This window comes from Gallus gallus, chromosome 14 (assembly GCF_016699485.2).
Source record: "Gallus gallus isolate bGalGal1 chromosome 14, bGalGal1.mat.broiler.GRCg7b, whole genome shotgun sequence".
Taxonomy (NCBI): domain Eukaryota; kingdom Metazoa; phylum Chordata; class Aves; order Galliformes; family Phasianidae; genus Gallus; species Gallus gallus.
The window spans coordinates 899,172-920,856 of record NC_052545.1 but is presented as its reverse complement, the minus strand read 5'-3'; the positions used below and the strand labels follow the sequence as shown (position 1 = coordinate 920,856).

Sequence of the window (21,685 nt, the reverse complement as noted above, 5' to 3'; positions counted from 1 at the left end):
TTTTTAGTGCTACCTTTGACTTCTTTCACTGAAGGCTAGAGTTTGAAGCAGAAAAGAATACTGGCAGTAGGGAAAAGCTCCTGCAGTTGCTTCTAGAATACAGCGGGATGACAGAGCTGTTTCCCTGCCCTGGCACATGCTTCTTAAGGTGTCAGTGGCAGGAGACTGGCGTACATGCAGCCAGACCCATACACCTGGACGTGTGTATTACAGAAATCCTAAAAAAATAAGGAGAAAAGGATTAATTCAGTAAGATTTTTTCTTTAGTTTTGTTTCACTAGATAACAGTTCACACATGGCTCTTGCAGATTTCAAGACAGTCAGGTAGCTGGTATACAAAAGTGATACAAAGTGCTGAAGTTCTTGAATAAAGTAGTTTGTCCGTTCAAGTTCACTGATTACAGAGGTGAAGTATTTCATTTTAATTCTGCAAACAATGCAGTGAAAAGGGCAAATTTCAGAAATTTATGGAGAAATGTAAATTAAAGGTCTAACTCTTCTTCTAGCAGCTGCTAGAGAAAGCTGGTGGAAAAATAATCGGTCCTTAGAGATGCTTTATACTGCTGCCCCTAAACATCAGCATCTTTAATTTCAAATGGATAGGTGTTTGCAAGTTAGTGCAATAGTAAAGTGCAGAAAGTTTTCCGTACTCCTCCTCTTTGCTTTTGAATGGGGTAGCTAATAAGTTGTTCAAGTATACAAAAATATTCCATTTGATTTTCTTTTACTAGATCATGTGGGGTAAGAAGTCTTTATTTACAATGGATTTCAATGAAATTTGCATAAATACCTACTCAGTACGGCATCATGACCTCACGTAAGCAATCATTCTGTCCTGTTTTCACTACTGTGCTCTGTTGCTACAGTATCAACATGATCAATCCTTTTTTCCTCTGTGGTAAGAGCTGTTGAAACTAATACACTGCTGTCATCAGCAACTGTTTGCTCTGACTGAAGGGCTTCTTTAGATTCATCTTTGCTCTGTAGCTTTCCGTCCCTTGATGCCACCAGGATTCTCAGTAATGTATTCTCCTTAAGGAGGTTTTCTGATGCGTCAGCCAGTTCTTGAAGCTTTTCAGCCATTTCTAATAATTCCCGATTCTTCTGATCATATGTTGCCTGTAACTGCTGGCTGTGGAGCTGCAGAGTCTTGTGCTGCTTTTCCAGTGTGTGCTTCTGCTGCTGTAGTCGATGTTCTTCTCTTCTAGCTTTGGAAAGCTGTGCCTCAAGGGATTCATGGGCTCGATGCAGGGCCCTGATTTCTGATCTTAACTTCTGAATTTCTTTCTCCAAGTGAGAGATGTGTCCTTGCTGTAAAACTGTCTCTTTATGGAGGCATTCTTTGGTGCAGGGCTCTGATGAAGAAAGACTTGAGTGATGTAAAATAAATTTAAGAAGATGAGGAAGGCTAACTGGAAAGTCTTCTGGGAACTTCACACTTTGATCCTTCCTGAAAAGACATATCAAGTTAGCGTTAAGACATAAAGGTATGGAAGCAGTGATAACTAAGTATCTGCTGCCCAACTCAAACTTGATATCTTGGCTAATAACACAGTTAAGAGAAACCTAAATTTGTATAATGAAGACATGGCATGGGATATTTCTATTTCACAAACTGTTTCTCCTGAATTCCAGTCTGTGTGCTGCCAGTGTCTCTGCACTGGATCAGGATTTGTCTGGCAAGATCTTGTTGTTTTAAGAAACAGATTTTACTCTTAATCCACATTCAAGATATTTGTTTTAAGACCCTGCATTGCACGTAGTAGAATGACTATGGTGAGTTGAGTTGAGGGAAAACACTGAAGCACTCCAAATCCTATACACGCTGTTAGCAGTTAAATCCAGCTCGGTAAAACCGAGGTAAGTACTTTAAGCCTGTACTTGCTCACCTAAAAGTAGTAGCTTAACATGCTCCAGTAGCAGAAGGGCTTTACAAGAAGCAGGGAAATAGTTTGCTTTCAAACAGTAGCTGCTTTTCTGTCCCTCTTGCTGCTTACAAGCCTTTCTACCTCTTCCTCACACTACTTTGTCTTCGTGGTGCTGAGGTAATCAAGAAAGCAAACTACTTGTGACTAGTTAGTTGGTTTGGGGTTGTCTCTTTATTTTGGCATGTACAGCTGTAAATACTACTAATTCCATTACATGACAAGAAGGTCCATCACTTCATGTAACTGCATATACTGTTACTCAACCTCCTGACAAGAATACAAGCTGCTCCACTACCAGCTCCTCATAGCTACAAACCACTGAAAGACACCCACAAGCTTCAACTGTCAAATACTGAAACATTCTTTGTCTTTGACCATGTGAATCTTCTGGGTGAATTATACAAGTCAGGAAAAGGACACAGGATAAGCCCAAAAGATTACTCTGAAGCACAAAAGTCAGATGCAAGACAACGTCTAATGCTACCCAAAGTTCTGCAGTTGCTCTGCACAACCTGGCCCCCACACAACTCAAATGTCCCTGTGAGACAGCATGAGTGCATCAGGCACAGGGGAGGTTTTCTAAGTTAGCAAACGTAGCTGCCTCAAAAAATGTTTTCTGTGAAATCCAATTCATTGTCATAGGGAATGCACACGTTTGTTTGTTGAGAACTACTTACTGTAGAAAGATAACATGCTTTAATCAAGAATTCAAGAACTCAGGCCACATAAGGCTTGTGCTCAATCAAAATTAAGCTATTTTTGGCAGACTAGGTAATGTGTTTTTTCTTTTCCTGCAGTCCTGGTAATCAGCCAAATTAATTCTGTAATTAGTAGCAGCATCTTCTCAGTTGACAAACAGCTTACATCCAAATCTAACGATTCGTGAAATTTTGGAAAAAAATAGCCTATACTATGACAAAATTGACTCATATTCTACAACAGTAATGTTTTACTATGTCATTATTATTTTTTTTTTAAATCAGAACCACAGCACACATCAGAAAAGCTAAAACGTTATTTGCAATGAAAACCAAACCAAAGCAGGAGCAGCGTGAGGAAGAAAAAACTGAGCAGGCCAAGTAATCTGCAAAAACAGTCTCATGGCAAATGCATAAGGAGGCTGCACAGAAAGCACCTTTCTTAGCATATAATCATTCTAGTGCTACTACACATACTGTCAAAGCCTAATTTTATTTATTACCTAGATGTAGCAAAACTAAAACATGCTAGAAAGGAAAAGCAGGAAAGAAATCTGCAGGTACAGTTCCACTGTGAAACTACTTCAGAGACCACATGGTATGTTACAAACCCAACCTCACTAAAAACTATGAAGTTAGCCTAGAGATGGTTTGTAGAACAGGCCAAGACAAAATAGGCATCTGTGAAAAAACAAGAAACACGGGACTACATAGTAACACCAGGAAGCCAGGTACTAGAGGAAGCTTCACCTACCACAAATTGTTTTACTGCTCCAAAACCTGCTTTACCAATGCTTTAACATAATTCAGAGAACTTTTTTGCCATCTCAGACTTGAGACTCACACTATCAGTATACTGAGACATATGGATCATAGAGTTATTATATCTTAGCGAAGGTAAAAAACAAAACACAGGAGGGAAAAGAATTGTATTACCTCCGATGAGGAAAAAATAAAATGGTTGGGAGACGATCTGTCATAAATTCCCAAGGAAGATCATTTTCAGTGATATCAATCCTGTGAAGAAAATACACACACACGAAATGTCACTTGAGGGATTACAAAAAGGGAAAATGCAAATCCTTTAAGACTTTTTTTTTCCTAAAGCTCTACAGAGAAAAGAACATGAGTTTAATTAATGAAACAACTGTTCAGTTGCTTGGTATGGTTTTATTTCGCTTTCTTCAGTCATTTCTGATTATAAATTGTTACAATTCTACTAGAAAGAAAAGAAAAAACCCGGATAACCACATAGTGGGTTTCAGGTGAAACAAAAATAATGGACCAAATGATAGAACTTCAAGGTCAGGAAAGAGAATGGGTGTAGATTTGAGAGCAGCATTTTATCTAGAGGAATAAAGCAGCAATTATAAACAAGTGCTAACTCTACGTTTTAATTGTTTTTGCCATATATCTCCTGCTGCTCCCTCAAGGAAATTCAGACAGAATGAAATAAGGACACAATGAAAGCAGAGTTGCAAGCAATCGTGTATTTGAGAATATATCAGTAAGAATGTTTCAGTTGCACTAAAACCCTGACCATGTTAAACAACGTGTTACACTAGATATGTATCATACATACGTGTTATATAAATGCATATAAATATATACACACACATATACATATGTATATACATATACATGCATATATATATATATATATACACACACACACACACACACACACACACACACATCTCAATTCCTCAAAACACAGTGCTGTACAATTTAATTCTTCACTTCAAGTAGTCAGAGAAAGTTAAAAATGCTTTTCTGCTGCCATCTGCTGTATTGGTTCCCTTTCCAAAATCAGGGTGCTCCAAGAATAATTGCACTATTTGAAAATTTATTTTAACTGAACTGCAGAAACGCTGCAGTGAAATTGAAAAGTATCAAATTTAGGCAGAGGAAGGCGAGATAATGGATTCAAAGAAAAGTGAAACAGACGACATTCACATCAACTACTGCAAGACTGTAGAGAGAAATAAAGTAATTATTTTCTAGGCCAATTATCTCAATGAACTTGCATTATTCTAGAGAGATTAAATTAGAATCTTTTTTACCTTGCCACAGTGAAATGATCTGGAGGCAAAAGCCGAGCAAGCTGAATAAAGATATGATTGAGAGAAGCACAAAATCCACACCACTGTGCATAATAGAGCAGCAAGACGTTCTGGAAAATGAAATGAAGAGTTTTATTACCCATTGTAATTAATCTGCACTAAAGAAGGACTAGTCCTCACAAAACCTCAATTATTTAGCACTCCACATATGAAAATAAGTTACATGCTAATGCTGACATGCTTTATTACAAGCTATTTACTGATGCCTTCTGTCTCCCAGGTTAACACAGACATTCTCGGGGAATCTCCTTTCCATAAAGAGAAAACGAAGAGAATTATTTGGTTCTTACTAAGTAAAAATGCATGAAATTTTCTTACACTTCTTAGTATTCTTCTGCAGCCTTAAATTCCTACATGTCTAACAGTGACTGTACACCTCAGGAGGTGGTGCTGGGGAAGATGTCTGCCCTCCCGCCTGTTAGCAAAGAGCAGCCAGGAGGCTGAAGCCAAGCACTGCACGTGTACCCACCTGCGGCAGCCCTCACAGCCAACAGGCACCAATCCTGAATACTTCTTAAAAAAGATAAAAATTGAGTGATTTAACTGCTTCTCAAGATGACCTCTTACATAAAGCAATTTCATTGCATGCAAATAGAAAGCTTGTGCCTTTGAGAATTTTGTGTGTGATCCCTGAAATCATACTTTCGGTTTAAAACTTTATCTTCTATTCTGTTTGCTTTGCAAGTGCTTTTTTAAGTTTAAAACCAATAATTAATGCATAGAAAACAAAAGTTACTTATGTCCTTATGTTATGAAAGGCAGACATCACAATGCCTGTCAGCATTACCTCAAGCTCTACGTGTGCAGCACGTGCTGCTGCTGCTGCAGAGGAAGGAGGGCAATGGGGCTGTGGAGTGCAGGCTGAGTGAAGGACTTCCTTTCTTTCCATCTCAAACACACAAGCAAAGTAAAAGGAACAGAACTTTGAACAGTGGTAGAGAGCTGCTATTCAGGAATCCGCAGCATTGACTTTTTCATTGTTTTACCAGGAAAAAGGCATTCTGCAGATTCACTTAAAGTTACACTAAACTCAATTGCTTTTTTTCTTTTTTAAGAAACAAATATTCTGGCGTTCTTTGTAAAATAAAATAGTGTTTAGTAAGAAGCAATGCAAGTGGCTAAAAAAAGAATGAGAACCCTCCCTAAGAAGGTGAGCAATGACTTGCAGGAGCTTTTTCCAGCAGCAATGAGTACCTTTTCACTTGAAAACACGACGTGATGGAAGGTGCTGGTGGTCACTTCAACCACAACACGCTCTGCAGGGACACGGACTGAGGAGCCATCCACGAGATGCCTCTTCAAAGGACTGTAGAGAATGCTGAAATTTTTTATGAAGTTCTCTGAAATGAAAATGAAACATGAAGTTATGTCTGGATCTTGGCAGGCTGTACTTTGCCATTCCCACATGAAACTAAAACCGACACATCGAACACAGGCAGAAAACACCAGATCAGCAAGTCTATCTCTGACATACCAACAGCAGTATTTAATTTCATATTTGCTGCTTAGAATTCATGAAATTCTCACAGCAGATAAAAATATGGTTGTTTTCCTTCAACATCTCTAGGCTTTGAGTATTTATGTATTATTAAGTAATAACTGAATAGGAAGGAGTAATTAAAAATACTTTGCCTACTCCTGTGTGTTTAGGAAACATCTGTAAAAACTGATGTCTGTTAAAGGTACTAAACACAAACCTATTCCATTAGTTTAAAATACCAAAAGTTAGGCCACTTATAGGAATACAATAAAATAAATCATAAAACAGAAAGAAAATCACAGTGACTCTAACAACACATGTAGAAAAAACCATTTCTGGAAGTTCAAGTAACTCAGGAGGGACATATAGTGAGTGCTGCTCAGCACAGCAATCCTCATCCCACTCAGGAAATCCTATGAACAGAAAATATTTTGAGACAGAAAGCACTGAGAGCACAAAGGGGAAGAAAATTTATTGTCTTCTCTCTCAGATCTTAATTACCCCCTGAACATCCATGTGTGCACACCGATTTTTGTTTTTAGCATCATTTTTTCTCTCTGGAGTGTTCTGTGGGGCAGGGAGATGCAGACGGGATACAGGGCAGGTGGGAACTGTAACTGCAACGCAGCTCTTTGTTCTCCAGTTGAGCCTGCTTACTTGTGCAGCTTCAACATCTATGGCAAACCGCAAATACAATGTAATGACGTAACAGCTACAGAGATCAAACCTTCTGGAACAATTCACTTTGATACTATGTTCACTAGAACTTATTTCCATAACTACAGACTCTGCTAACATTAAAAAACCCTGCATTTTCCCCAGGCTGACTCAGCACACCGTCAGGGCAGCTCATAGCCTGCTCCAGGAACTGCAGTAAGCCAGAGCAGTGATCGTGGTCATCTCTCCCCAGAGACAACTGGCTTTTTTCTTCCCTCCTCCGATTCAGCCAGGGAACTTAGTATTGACAGAGCTGAACAAAAACAATTCCACGTTCTATCTGGAAAACACACATACCTTTCAAAATAAATTTAAAACAACTTCTAGATCAGAGGACAAAGGAAGGGCTGGTCTGCACAGGTAAGAGAGCAGTATCTCATGGAATGCTGGCAGCTTTTGGTACGTGAACAGCTGAACGCCAGCACTACCATTAATACACAAATGTGTTTTATAGTATCACATTTGTTAGAGGTTCAGTGTTTTATTTTTTTTCACAAGCAAATCAGTTTTCACCCCTTCCTTCAATGTTATCAGGCAGTCACCATTTATACACTCCAACGTTCACTTCACTTAAAGCAGAACAGAACTTTTAAAACAAAACTTTGTTCTGTGCATTTTGGTTCTTATACCATTTAGAAAAATATTCTACTAGTTGGTTAGCTATTAAATACATTAAATAGAATAAATTAAGGTTCATTATGTTGACTACAGTCTCACTTTTATAAGGAGTTCTTTTCAGAATGGCATGAAGTTTTCCATTCATTTTACTTGCAAACCTGTTTTTCTTATTTCTATAAGAAATAAGAAAATTTCTATAACAGATAGCATACCCAGGGTAGATCCTGTAAGCGACTGATTCTGATCAAGGACATAGTGCAGCTCTTCTTTCAGGTCAACAATGGCAGCAAATTCCTTAAGATGAGTCGATCTTGATGCTCCTAGTCTCTCTGCATATATCCAAAAAAGATTTGAATCCAGCAGATAGAGGTTCAAGGTTTTGTTGGTCCTGCAGCTCAGACCGGTAATGTTAGTGCCACTAATATGAAGGTCAGGAATAAAGCAGTTCCTATCCTCAATATGAGGAATAGAATTCTGGACGTCAGCATTATCTTTCTTCCCATGGGAAGAAAATGCAACTTTAGGGGTCTGAAAGATGGTCTTCTCAGAACTAATGAAACTTAAAAAATGTCTATCAACTGTTCTGCAACATGCAGTGTAATAGCTAAAGGGGCTATAGAAACTTAGGAAATTGCTGCATTCAATGCTATTTGAAACAACTTGAAAAAAGGTGTGTTCCTGGAGGTAGAAAGAGTCCAAAGCTGTTTCTATCTCAAAGAAGTTACAGTGTGGCACATTGACTTTATCTGGTTTGACACCAAGTGTCTGGTTAATGCAAAGCTCACACACATTGTGAGTTCTGGATATCGAGTGCCACTGTGGAAGCACCACCGTGTTACAGCACGGGTACTTGGTTATCAAAAATGTTTCTGCTGATTTCATATGTGCATCAGGATCAGAGGAATCGGAAGCTGGTGAATCACTGTTCCCTAAGTGCTGAAGCTCTGGTTCAGCTGCCTGGCTTTTGTTACAGCTGTGGTATTCCAAGGCCACTTTGGTAATCTACAAGGAAAAGAGAAAAGCAAAGCAAGATTAACTGCACACAGTTCACTCAGAAGCAGTTATCTGTTGCAGGTTTAACAACCTCTGCAACTTTTGATAGAATTTCACAAAGTTTACCACTCTTCTACATCCTTAGGAAAGAATTACAGGAAGCTCTGACTTTGTAACAAAGCTCAGCATCTCGGTCTATAGGAATTAAATGCACAGAACTACAGAAATAAACTTTAAAACACTTTCATTCCATGACATTGATCTTAAGGTCCTCTTGGTACCCTATTTATCAATTTCAGTAACACTATATAATATAGTTGAATCCCCCTATGAAATGCACTAACCAGTATTGGCTCCTGAATCTCCTTTGTTTTCCAATATGAGGAGAAAATAAATAAAAGCATTACCAAGTGGAAAGAGAACAGAAGTTCTTCCTGCTCCACACAGCACACAAATTCTGTAAGCATGGCTAACAGTGCAGAAGTGACACCACTGCCCACCAGCCATGGCACACAGCTGTAACCCTGCAGTGTACTCCGCACACACTGATGGGACTCACTGTGGGGGAAGCCTGCTGCTCATTCAGTGCTCACATTCCTGTACTGAGTCACCAATTCATTTTTCATACCGAAGGGGAAACATGCAGCAAAAAGGCACACGTAAAGAACAGATACGTAAGGGAAAAGAAAGGACCCCTTTTACGTTTTATGAGACGTCCCTTCCATCTCACCTATCAGATGAAGTTAATTCACTTACTTCGTCTAAAAGAGGCTGAATTTCTGTCAAGGGGTTGTAAGGTATAAACACGAGAAGTGCCGGCCCCTTCTTCAGCTCGTTGTTCAGAAGAAGGCTTTTTCCACCATGTGGTCTCAGCCAGCGGATGAGCAGCTCTCGATTTTCTAGAGCCCACTTGCATACATTCTCGGCTGTATAGTTCATGATGCCATTTGGATAGATCTTGAGAAGGGAAACAAGAATTGTTTGCTCTCATTTACTAAAACATACTGCTTACTACTGAACAGTTTCCAACTATAGCGTGTTTTGTTACAGTAATGCCTAAAACTCATTTCTAATTTAACAAAACTATTCAGAGAGTTTCAGCACTTCGTCCCTCCTTCCCCTTCTCATCAGGTCACATCAACATTCACAGTCTTCCAGGCAACAAGTATTCTGCCAGGCAAGCTCCTTTTTCTTTCACCACATTGTTATGATCTTTACTGTTTGCAGTCATACAAGGCTTTACAAAGAGCACCATCTCTAAGTTGATATCATCACTTGTTTTGATTTCTAGCATACTAGAGTAGTTTCTCCCACTACTAATTCAACATATTAACTCACCTTAAGTCAGAATTTTAAGACCCCAACATAAAGACTGTATTTAAAATGGCTATACTGTTTTTCATTACTGAAAGTACAGAAAAATTGTTGAAAATTGGCTTATAGCTTCTATGGTCATTTTCATGAATTAAGATGAGTTTATCCTGAATCGCTTGCAAAGACAACAGCAGTCTCATGTGTTTACCAACAATTAGTAGAAGAAGTCATGTTTTCCCTGATCTCAGTTGAATAAAATACTGTGTGGGCGCTCATCTTCAGAGCTTCCACTCACGTTAGCAGTGCAGACAGATAAGGACTCCATTCACAATAACAATTCCCAAAGCATTTTCAGTTTTAGTATTCCAAAACCATGAACCACAGGTTTAAAGTTCTGATAAATTTTCAATTAAATTCTCTTTTAATCAGAATAGAGTCTCTGTGTGAACATTTACGAGCTGTTTGGGCCCCTGGGGTTTTGTTTTGAAGGAGACAAACAATTTCCCGTATTATTAAAAAGACTTTCCCGAATTATTAAGATGATCCCAAGGGCCTCTGAAAACTGAAGTCAGCATATTACAGAAGGCCAAATATGCTGCAAACTGAAAGCCTGCTGTCACACACTTCAGCCGTAGTAGGACAGGAGCTGAGCTGAGGTACATATATACCTTCATACACTGAAAGTCCAGGTATTGAAGTCTTTAAAATAAATCTCAGATAAATACAGATATTATACACAGTCAAGAAAATAATTTAATTTCCCTCATGGATGGATGAGCTACAACTGCAAGTACTTCAGCCTGTGGTAGTGCAGCTTCACATCGCTGTGCTCTGGCACTTATTTCCCTACAAGTGCAAGGGAAAAAGCCAACACACAGCAGTGTATACCTTTGACACTCACTAAAACCAGTCAAGGAATTGAGTTTGACTCTTCTCCTGACGCCGTATCACCCACCTGGTCTAGACACTGCTTAAAGTTTAAGTCATTTAGAGCAGCTGCTGACTAGCAGGAAGACAATGTGTACTACTGTACAAAAACATACTTCTTAAATGCTCCTTATTCTACTCTTTGTTGAACACTCCTTTATCATACATTTGTCCATGTGATGTTTGCACTGCAGCATGGTTTCACTCTCCAGGCACTGTCTCAGAATCACCACAACATACACACAATACTCACAAGAGATGTGTTGATGTGTCTGTGCAAATACACACTGCCTGGATGCACCAACGAGATCTCCTCTGCAACATGTTTGTCTGTGATCACTCCAAAGCGTATTGTTCCCAGGTAATCTTAAAGGGCAAAAGTTCGGTTTTAAGTAGAATTCTACACACTGAACTTCTCTCCTGAAAGCCTTAGAAGAATACACATTTTATTTTTAAAATGCAACAACACTGGAACTGAAGACACTCTGGAATTCAACGTGGTCAAATGCTGTCTGCCTGCAGCTACAGATGCACTGCAGCTACGCTTGGAGGATTTTGAGAACAGTGACCCTTCGTGTACCACTGAGAGCAGCTGTCCTGTACTCGAATTCCACGATGGCTGACCACAAAACATACCATAAGTAAGCAAACTTTGCACAGTAATAAAATATAGTTTCATAATTAGATGAACCTTAATAAACACTCAAAAGGGATCCACTTTCAAATTGCAAAATACTGCAAAGAATTACTGCAGTCCATACACATCCATTGTTCATAAACCCCTTAGATTCTGAAGATGAAGCTTTTACCTTTCTTTAATGAATGTAAAGCTGACGAAAAGAAGGTTAAATAACCAGGAGGCTGCGGTGAAGCGTTGAACTCAAAATATCCCACAACTCCAGGCTGAAAGAGTAAGAATTAGAGTTAGCTGAGCGATCTGCACCTATACGGGAGATGAAAGCTTCCTGCCTACACTAAAATGTAACGTTTTAAAAGACAACAAAACAGCGTTTACTGAAGAACAGTCACTTTATGCTGTCAGAAAAGAATTAATATTAAGAGACTGATCAGAAATCAGTTCTAAAGCTGTTATTTGAGAGCTACATAAAATGCGAGGAAGCTTTTAGGACTGTCGAGGCGTGAATTTGAAGCTGCCCATTGCCCACACTGACTACTGAAGTTCTCTAAAAATTAATGTTTGCTTTGAAATTATCAGTCAGCTCCAACAGTATAATATAAATCATAATTGTCATAAGACTTCTTCAGAACGAGAATATCTAGTATGATTTTTCAGCCTACATTCTAATCATTTACTACGTTGCACATAATTAGCAACCATGTGTGCATCCACACATGCTGTGAGTCAATACTGGAACTGCTAAGCTGACGCACCGCCCCACGTTAAAGCTACAGTCACTGCAAGTTCTTTCCTTGTGTCACTTGGGGCTCAGTCTGAGATCAGCTGCACAAGAACAAAGATGCAAAAACAAACAACAAGCGATCTTCAATTGCCAATCAGACAATGTGAAATGCGAAAGGCTCAGCCACAGGCAGGGCTGCTGGCACAGCCACGAGCACAGCCGGGAGCTGCAGGGCACACAGGGCACAGCCTGCAAGCTGCTGCTCCAAAACATCACCTACGTTCTGAGATTAAATTTTGCAGAATACAATTCATTTTTAAAAATCATTATTAATCACTGCTTTTTTTTTAACCATTCCAATTGGTTTGGCAGGCCTTTGGGACAGAGAAAGGGATGCAATTTGGTTATTCTGTGCTGTTTCCCAGTTCCACCATCCCAGTGCATGCAAAAAGCACTGAATGCACAGAACAAGAGCACAGGGATTGCTGTGGGACAAAAGATTCCAGACTCACCGACCACCCCGGGTGAGGCAAATACCTCCCCAGCTGAATACCTTCCTTTGGTATTTCAAAGGATGCTTTAATTATTTCAGCTTTACACTTAAAAAAAAAAAAAAAAAAAAAAAAAAGAATATAGTTTCAAAACATGAATATATGGTTTCCCTATTGCTGATATTTGTAAAAATATCTCGGAATGTTTCACCGATGAAATCATTCCCCATTCCAACCAGTGAGGGAATTACCCTGCCTGACACTGAATGCTACCCACAACAGCCTTCCTCATAAAGATTACTAATGAAATACCCCAAGAAATTACCAGTAATAAAAATGAGGTCTAGCAATTACTCAAATGTCTTCAATAACAGTTGTTGAGAAGAAAATAATAATATAAATAAAGAAGAAGTGAAAATACATGGAAATATAATAGCATTCATTCTTCAAGGAAAGACAACAGTTACCAAAAAAAGACAGTCATTACTTTTCTTCACTTTTCCTTCCTAATGCCAGATTAAGAAAGTCACAAAGCAGCCCTTCCAAAGCATCCACGCAAACCCAGCAAGGAGACACACTGTGCTCCTCACACGGCTTCCCATCTCCTGGCACCATTTCTAAATACCATCACTGTACGAAGCAAACTGATGGCACCAAACAGCAACTGAAAGTCAGAAGTGACAGCAGAAGTGCCAAGAAGCCGAAGGGCAGACCCAGAGAGCGTTTCAAAGCCACTGAACAGACGAGGCCCTGACTGCTGTTACCCATTAGCTGTGGCTGCAGGTTTCCCAGCGCTGACTGAAGCGGAAGGCATTACCTGAGTCATTTTTAGAGGTTTCAGTAATAAGAAAACTGGGTGGGTTTAGCAGAAAGTACGCTTTGTGTACATAGCTCATGCTCTAGGCCTGATCTGTAACCTGTTTAAACAATGTCCTTTTTGTGATCATCTGACAAGTTAAAAGTTCCTCCTTGTGACCGGGGCAGGTGCACAAGGGAAGAGGCCAAAGTGCTGCATTCCTTCCTGAGCGCCGTGCAAACCGTCCTGTTCTTCTGCCAGCATTCCGGGAACCATAACGGAACCTGAGCAGCTCTGGGAGCTGGACCAACACAGGGGCTGCTCAGCAGGAGAGAGATTCAACTCTTATAAGGGAGATCTCAGTATAGATAGGAAGTTCCTAATCTCAGAACACAAGTTTGCTAAGAGGAGCTCAGACAGCACCAACTTCCACCTCCTCGTAGCTGTGGCAGAACTGCACATGGCTCTCCCGATGCCACTAAGATCTTCCTACACATTTTATGTTCTGTTTTCCAAATGGGATGTTTTCCTTTGCTCTCAAAAAATAAATTTAACTCTTATCCTATTTTAATTTTGCGCTACTATCATTTCATGAATATATAAAACATACAATTAATCACTGTCAGAAAACACAGTCTCAACTGTGGGTGATGAGCAGCACTGCAGTGCATGCACCCTCCAGTGCCACACAGCCCTCCCAGACCCAAATCTGGAGCCCAAGCACTGCTATTTTCCAAGAAAGCAAGCTGATTAACAGTGAAGTTTTAGAGTGGTAAAATTGAAGCAGGAAAAGGACGACAGAATTGCTTTTAATCACAGAAAGCATCTGCACCAGAGATAGATACAGAACTCACTACTCCTGCCCATCAGCCCTCGCTTACAATGCTGGCAATCTGAACAAATGGAGAGCTCAGAACAGATGAGCCCAGCCCAGCACCTGCACTGTGAGCTGCCCGTGCTGCAGCTGCCTGCACTGCAGCACACACACTGCTAAACTAACTTGGATGTGCAGCTCTGCACAGCACTGTGCATTCTGCCCACACTGCAGGAGCGGCTCACAGTGCAGGGCTGTTCTGCAGGAACTGGGAGTGCAGGACAACAACGGCATTTTCCACCGTGTGCTGCAGAAATGGACAGTTATAAAGGGATTAGGAACTGTTCTGATTTCAATGCATGCTGCCCACTCGGAAGTAATTAATCCACCAGAACTGCTCATAACCTCAGCACCTCTGAGCACACAGGACTGAAAATGAGAGTGGCAGTGCACCGGGAGGTCCAGGTCATGAAGGAACAGCACACAGAGAGGTCAGAAGCCAACAATTATTTCAACTGATATCACATTTGTTTTTACTTAGCATTTATCTTAGTAGAAAGATTTAATATTCCTTTAAAATTAAAACTATTATTATATATTTCTCAGATGCTGCAAGATTTTGGGGAGAAGACTTCTTCCGTCTTTCTGGCTCGTGTTTCTTTTTTTTCCTCTGATTCTTGACTCTATGAAAGTACTGCAAATTAACAGCATCATTAGTCATAACAGTTACTGCACAAGGAACCAGCGTTATGAATGTGTGGTTTCACATATTTATGATTTAAGCACATTTACAGGGCACTGATTTCAAGACTCCAGAGAGCAACGAGCACCTGGGAGCAGATCAAATGCAGCTGTGAAACAAAACTCTTTCTGAACCACGGCAGTAAAGCTAGAGAAGAGAGACATGTACCTCATAATTTGAGAGGAAATCTAGTAATTTTGATCGAGACGAGATGTAGAGTAGTGGTGTCATCACCCGGCGAACAAACTTTTCAATATAAACAGCACTCATTGGGCCTTTGTATTCAATTGGTCCAAAACTAGTACCAAAAAAAATAATAGAACATTAAGACTGAAATTCACAGTACAGTCCCTGCTGGAGGTGACAGAGGTGGAGTTCTACAGACAGCAAGCTCAGCTCTTGGGATTGCTCTCTGTGCTCATCATCCATGGTGTCTGCGGCTGGCAGAGCTGTACTACATTGACACAGCAGTGTCCCTGAGGCACAGCACAGCATCCCCAGCTGAAATCACAGTGACAGCACAGCGTCTGTGTGCAGATGTGATGTGTTGGTGGGGACAGAGGTGGAGACCGCTTCTGAGTTCCGTTAATGAAGCTGGTAAAAGCCAGGAACTAATTAAATGTTCCTATCCATATAATTCTGCTTTATCTATCTGAAGTAAGTACACCACACAATGAAGATCTGAAAAACTGCTACTGTTTTCCCTTTCTTTTCATTTTTAATCTTTAGACTGAAAAGGTGCAAGAGTTCTTCTCCTGAACGTTTCCAAGTACCATTCAGTAAAGCCAGGACCAGCCCCGCATGCTGCTGCTGGGCAGCCCGAGTGACCCTGCAGCTCCTCCCGGCAGCACTGACAACCAGCAGCACGCAGCGCGAGAGCAGAGCAGGGCTGTGTGGCTGCGGCTGCTGGACCTCCTCCTTCACCCCCGAGATCACAGAACGGCTGAGGTTGGAGGGGACCTTGAAGATCACCCAGCTCAACCCCCTTGTGATGGGCAGGGTTGCCCTACACCAGATCGGGCGGCGCAGGATCCCATCCAGCCTGGCCCTGAATGCCTCCAGGGATGGGGCAGCCTGTGCCACAGCCTCACTGTCCTCTGAGTAAAGGATTTCCTCCTAACATCTAACCTAACTCTCCCCTCTTTTAGTTTAAAGGCATTCCCCCAGCTCTATCACTATCAGACCATGTAAAAAGTGTTAGTCCGCCTCTTGTTTATGCACTCCATGTACTGGAAGGCTGCAGTGACGTCTCCCCACAGCCTTCCCTTCTCCAAGCTAAACAAGCGCAGCTCCCCCAACCTTTCCTCACAGGAGAGGTGCTCCAGCCCTCAGAGCATCTCCATGCCCTCCTCTGGACCTGCTCCAGCAGCTCTGCATCCCTCCTGTTCTGGGGCCCCAGGCCTGGGCACAGTGCTCCAAGTGGGGCCTCACCAGGACAGAGCAGAGGAGGACAGTGGCCCCCCTCTCCCTCCTGGCCACTGCTCTTTTAAATCCTTCCTCCCATTTACTATCATTAGGTTGGACAAGGCATTGCAGTCTAAAACGAAATCAAAAAACAAGAGCACAAAGAGTTAATCCATTCCCACTAGTCCACTGAAGAGTTTAACATGATGCATTCTGTAATACAGCTTATACGTATACATGCTCAAAAAAAAAAAAAAAAAAAAATTCAAGCTTGCACTAAGATACCAATTATGCAAATATTCTGGAATGGTTTTCTAGAGCCTACAATATCCTACATTGGTGTATCATAAGTCTTTGCCTTAATAGCAACACATACTGCTTCCTGTCACGTGCACTGTACAAAGCCCAGAAGTTTAATATCTCAGGCATGAGGGGCGTTATTGCACTCCAAGGGCTTTCTAAAGTTATCAACATGAATTCACATCTCAATTTGCTGCACCTCTGTTTAAAGATACAGCAATCAGTTACTGACAATACCCAAATGTATTCATCTAATGTGTTGTTATTTCAAAACAAAATAATTCTAACTCAACGCATGTCCAAGTAAGATTCTTCACAAATGTATGTGTTGGGCTTTTTTCTTTGTTTGCTTTTATTGCAGTTTGAATTATTCCAGTCCCATTCAAAGTTCAGCTGACAAGGATTAGGATCGTTCACCCTCAGCCCAAATCCCCAGACCAAGTACAGTCTGCCTCTGCAATGGGAGGGCTGCAAAAATGCCACTGAGAAACTACACTGCATCCAGCTCTGTAAAAACATTACTTTCTGCTCCACACTAAAAGAATGCATGCATACCGATACTAAAAAAACAAAAGTGAGACTGTAGAACACTATACAACGTTACTCAAACATCTGGAGCGTAAGAAGGGAGTGTACAATTCAAATTTAGAATGTCTTCACTGCACAGCTCAATTTCAACATGAGCCTAAATTCCATTCCTAAACGACTGCTGCTAAAAATTGGGACCAGTGAACAGAATCCACCTACAGAGCAAACAGGAAACTAAAATAAAAACATAAATCTGAATAAATTGCGTTTCACTGGAGAGAGAACTTCCAGGAGATGCACGTGCAACACCTATTTTCCTTAAGGATGAAAACATGAGCAGCACAATGTTGAACTGACAGGTACAGCCCTTCTCAATAGCTCAGGAGCACACACTGTGAGCTTCACCCAGAATCCCCTCCTTTTCAGCTGTTTATTTTAACTGCAGACGTGGAACTTTGAAAACACAACATTTTTATGAAGGCTGCTCCAAAAGTAATGCCTCCATTTTCTTATGTTGGCTGATGATGTTAGAAGCAGATGTTGAAAGCATTTTGTAGCTGAGAATTTGCTCTATCAAACAGTGCCGTTGTGCTCTTTGTAACTGCTGTAGTTTCCATGGAAATAAATAGGAGGCATTACTTTTGGAGCAACCCGCATACAATACTCCTGCTTTGCAAAGTGCCAAAAAGAGAAACAGACTCTAAACACGAAGCTCTTACCTGCGGTGGTATAAGTGTATCACAGGAAAATAAAAGAAATGCTTCTGCTTCCTACATTTCCCCTGGTTCCACCAGCAATTAATAGCAACAAACAGCACCTGCAAAGCAGAGAAAAGTTCACAGCTAACAGCAAGGTACACTACTATACCTACCTTTATCTAGTTTGCTTTTCTCCCCCAGTGTGTTCCACCTGTTCTTTTCAACACCTTTTCAAAGCAGTATTTCATACCCACTCCTCTTAACTCTACTGGTTTCTTTCCTTCCAACACCACCCCTACTTTTTTCTTTAAACCTTTTTGTTGCCATTTCTTTGCACAGCAATATTTTTTGGTGACTTTTCTTTATGGTTTTTAAGGTTCCTAATCTAAATCCTGGGACTGGAGGCAAACTCCCTGTAGTTTCTACCTGAAGGCACAGCAATAAATCCAGAAACACTTTACCAGATGGAAGCTGCAGAGCTCCCCATCCAGGAGCAGAAATAGCACACAGATGAGCAGCCATCACAGCTTTGCTCCATTCATTCTAATGCTGTGTGCATAAAATTAAAGACGACTGTCTGAATTGCTGTATGGTACAAACACGCAGGTCTTCCTGGTTGCCACAGGATGACAGGAATTAGCCCCTCTTTAGAGACTGAAGATGTATCAGATCACATGTAAGACTCCTATCTTCTCCAGTTACCTGGTCTGACAATCTGTTGGCCACGTGTTCTATTTCTTCTCTCACTGCAACCGACTGGCCGCACCATGGCGCGTAGAAGAAATATAGGACAATCTCTGAGTCCTGACGAAGGTGATCTGCATAGTCTAATTGTCCCCGGAAAAGATCAATGACGGGAGATCTCGTGGAGAAAAAATTCACCGGAAGCTTTGCTGGCATTGTTACATCTTTTGCTCGGCTGTGGGAAGGAAATTAAGAGGGCTCACTGAGACTGTGCAGTACTTCAAGAAGCATGCCCAAAGCCCTACGTTAGGGCTAGTGAATGTCATACAGTGACACAACTGCAAGAACTGGCACCAATTATCACAAATTATCTGAGTTAGTTTCAAGAAATACCATGAAAATCTAAAGATCATCCTTCCTTTTAGCCAAGTTTCAGAAAGACAGGCTGTCCTAACACAACATGCTCGATGTTCATGGGTATGTTAGCTCACGCTCTTCTTGCTGGGTGCTGCAGAGCACAGAATTATCAGGAAGGGTGATTTCTTTGGATTCCTTCCCTGGCCTCATCCTCTTTTAACACTTGTACTTTAGGTAACAGCACCCTGATAAGAGAAGGGACACCGATCATACAGCTTTGCGATGCTTCTATGGACAGAGACCATTACTGTGCCTTACACATTGCTGTGAAGCGTTCTACACACCTATTATTTTATACACTATTATGAAAAGCTGTTTTACTATGACATTTACCACGGGGTGAATGCACATCAGTTCATTTTACCAACATCACTGAATAGAGCTGGGAGCACAGGCTTTGTCCAGGGCACGTTTCCTTTCAGAAGATGCCAAGAAATGGGGTCTTGATTTAAAGACTATCCATGACGGGATTACAACAGATTAAGTCTCTTAAGAGAAACAACTTTGACCAGCAGCTCCAAGAACACGGACCGAGTACTCAGGAAACTGCTTTCTGTCATACCAGCACTCCAACGTTCCTGCAATTTCTGGAAGTTGTGGGAGTTCGTAATTTATACCTAACAGACAGTTTTCACTCCAGATCCAGCGTTTAGCATACAGACTGGTTCCTCATCCTCACAATTCCTTAACTCTGGCACCCACAAAAGGACGTGCTCTCACACAGACTGCCCCAAAAGCAGTGTGTGCTACAGACTTCTGCCTCCGGTCCTTCTGGGCTCCCCCATCAGCACAGCACAGCACAGCACAGCACGCCCTGCCCTGCCAGGCGCACCCTGAGGCTGCTTCTGAGGCCCCATCGGAACCTCTCCTCTCAAACACAGCCGCCCACTCTCCAAACCGCGGCCTCCCGGCAGAAGGGCTGAGGGTGGACGGTTGGTCCCAGAGTTGGGCGGGCAGATAGACAGACAGACAGAGCCTAATAGCGTAAGACTAAAAATAGGATATGGAACTGGCTCTAAATTGCAAGAAAACGCGTCTACAGAAGACGTACTGTGAGAGGAACGACCCAGAAACTACATGACTACCCTCAAGTAGGAGAAAAACCCGCAACAGCTAACGATTAGAGAGCCACCAGGTGACAAAGCAGCAGCTCGCAGTTCGCACCCCGTCCTCTGCGATCCCGCACGGGGCGCCCACGCCGCACCCCAACAGCTGCTCTCAGCAGAGCCCCCTGCGGCTGCGCAGCCCCGAGCGCGGCCCGCCCGCGAGCAGGGAAGCCTTCGGGTCCCATCGTGCCCCGCGCCCCGAGCACAGATGTTCTTAACGAGTGCGGTACGGCCTAAGGCGAACAGAACTCACCTCGACCCGAACTTCCGCCGCGGCACCCGGACTCCGCTCCGGGATGCGGAGCCTCGCGGCCCCGCAGCAGCCGCTCCCCTCCGCCCGTCCCTTCGGCCGCCGGTGGCGCCGTGGGCAGCGCCTGAGGCCTCGGCGTGAGGTGCTCAGCTCGCGGCGGCCGGCAGCGGACTGCCGCTCGGAGGGGAGGAAAAAGCCGCTCACGACACGGCCGGTGGAGGCCCGCGGCTTCGGATCGCCGTCTCCTCCGCCTCGCCGGCACGGCTCCGGACCCGCGGTTGCCATGGGGACGGCTCCGCGGGCCACACGCCCAGCACGCGCCCCTCCACCGCCTCGCAGCGCCCGACCATAGAGCGCGGGGAGGCGCCCGGCTAGAGCGGCGCTCCGGGCCGCGCTCGGGAGGGCGCCCCGCTGCGGGCCGAGCGGCCCCGTTCCGCCCGCCGGCCTCGGGTCCCCGCGGCTCGATCCCGCCGCTCCCCCGCCGTTACCTGCAGGTGACTTTGAGGGCGACGAGGAAGGCGCAGCCCAGCACGATGGCGGCTCCGCACAGCAGCTCGGGTCGCCGCGCCATCTGGGCGGCGCGAGGCCGCAGCCGCGAGGCAGACGCGGGGCCGGGCCCGGGGCCGCCGCATAACGACATCGCCGCTGGGCGCGGCGGGGAGGGCCGCGGGACACCGGGCCGCTCCCGCTCGCACACGTCTCCCTGCCGCCCGCCTGTCAGCCGCCCGGGGCGGGCCCGCCGCCCGCCAACCCTGCGCCGCCACGCAGCGCCGAGCCGAGCCCTGCCGAGCCGAGCAGGCGCAGGGGAGGGCGGGAGCGGGCCGAGCCGCCGCGGCCCTCAGGAAGAGCGCGCGGGAGCGGCTTCGCTCGGCCCCTGCATGTCAGCCCCGCAGCCATCCCCCGCAGCCCCCCGTGCAGCAATCAGAGAGCTCACACCGCCGTACCGAACAAGGGATTCACGTTTAGTTTTGTCTAGAACGACTGCCAATAATTTACAGAGCACTTACATCGAACAACGAAAGCGTAAAGCCGAGAGAACAATTCAGAAAGGCACACGATACAATCAGGCTTTGTCACAGAAAGAACAGTGTCCATAGAACTCCACGCCGTTGATCACAGCACGGCCGCAGCCCCACGCGCACAGCCCCAAAGGCACCGAGCGCCCGCCTGCCCCACTTCCACGTACAGAACATGCGGCCAATGACAATGAAGTCATTGTTAAAGCTCTTCTAATTATTTATGCCAAGAAGGGTGACCAAAAATGCTCTTGCTAGGAGGGAGAGGGGAAAGAGGGGA

The 21,685-nt window shown here is 43.3% G+C and overlaps 1 protein-coding gene across 5 annotated transcripts; it reads right to left on the bottom strand.

Moving 5' to 3' along the window:
• Window positions 1-241: 241 nt before the first annotated feature.
• On the bottom strand, window positions 242-21,170 carry TXNDC11 (thioredoxin domain containing 11). Of its 5 annotated transcripts, none has more exons than XM_414741.8 (12): window positions 20,878-21,170; window positions 18,635-18,851; window positions 17,954-18,051; window positions 15,171-15,300; window positions 11,608-11,701; window positions 11,052-11,164; window positions 9,314-9,514; window positions 7,777-8,566; window positions 5,944-6,089; window positions 4,690-4,799; window positions 3,563-3,643; window positions 242-1,450 (listed from the first exon to the last, which is right to left on the bottom strand). In XM_414741.8, exons 1-12 carry the CDS (start codon window positions 21,027-21,029, stop codon window positions 826-828), a joined length of 2,757 nt encoding a protein of 918 aa, XP_414741.3. In that variant the 5' UTR covers window positions 21,030-21,170; the 3' UTR covers window positions 242-825. The 5 variants fall into 5 exon arrangements, with proteins under 5 accessions (XP_414741.3, XP_015149764.1, XP_046756887.1 ...); XM_015294278.4 differs by lacking the exon at window positions 20,878-21,170 and adding an exon at window positions 20,393-20,739; XM_046900931.1 differs by lacking the exon at window positions 20,878-21,170 and adding an exon at window positions 20,198-20,514.
• Window positions 21,171-21,685: the final 515 nt, after the last annotated feature.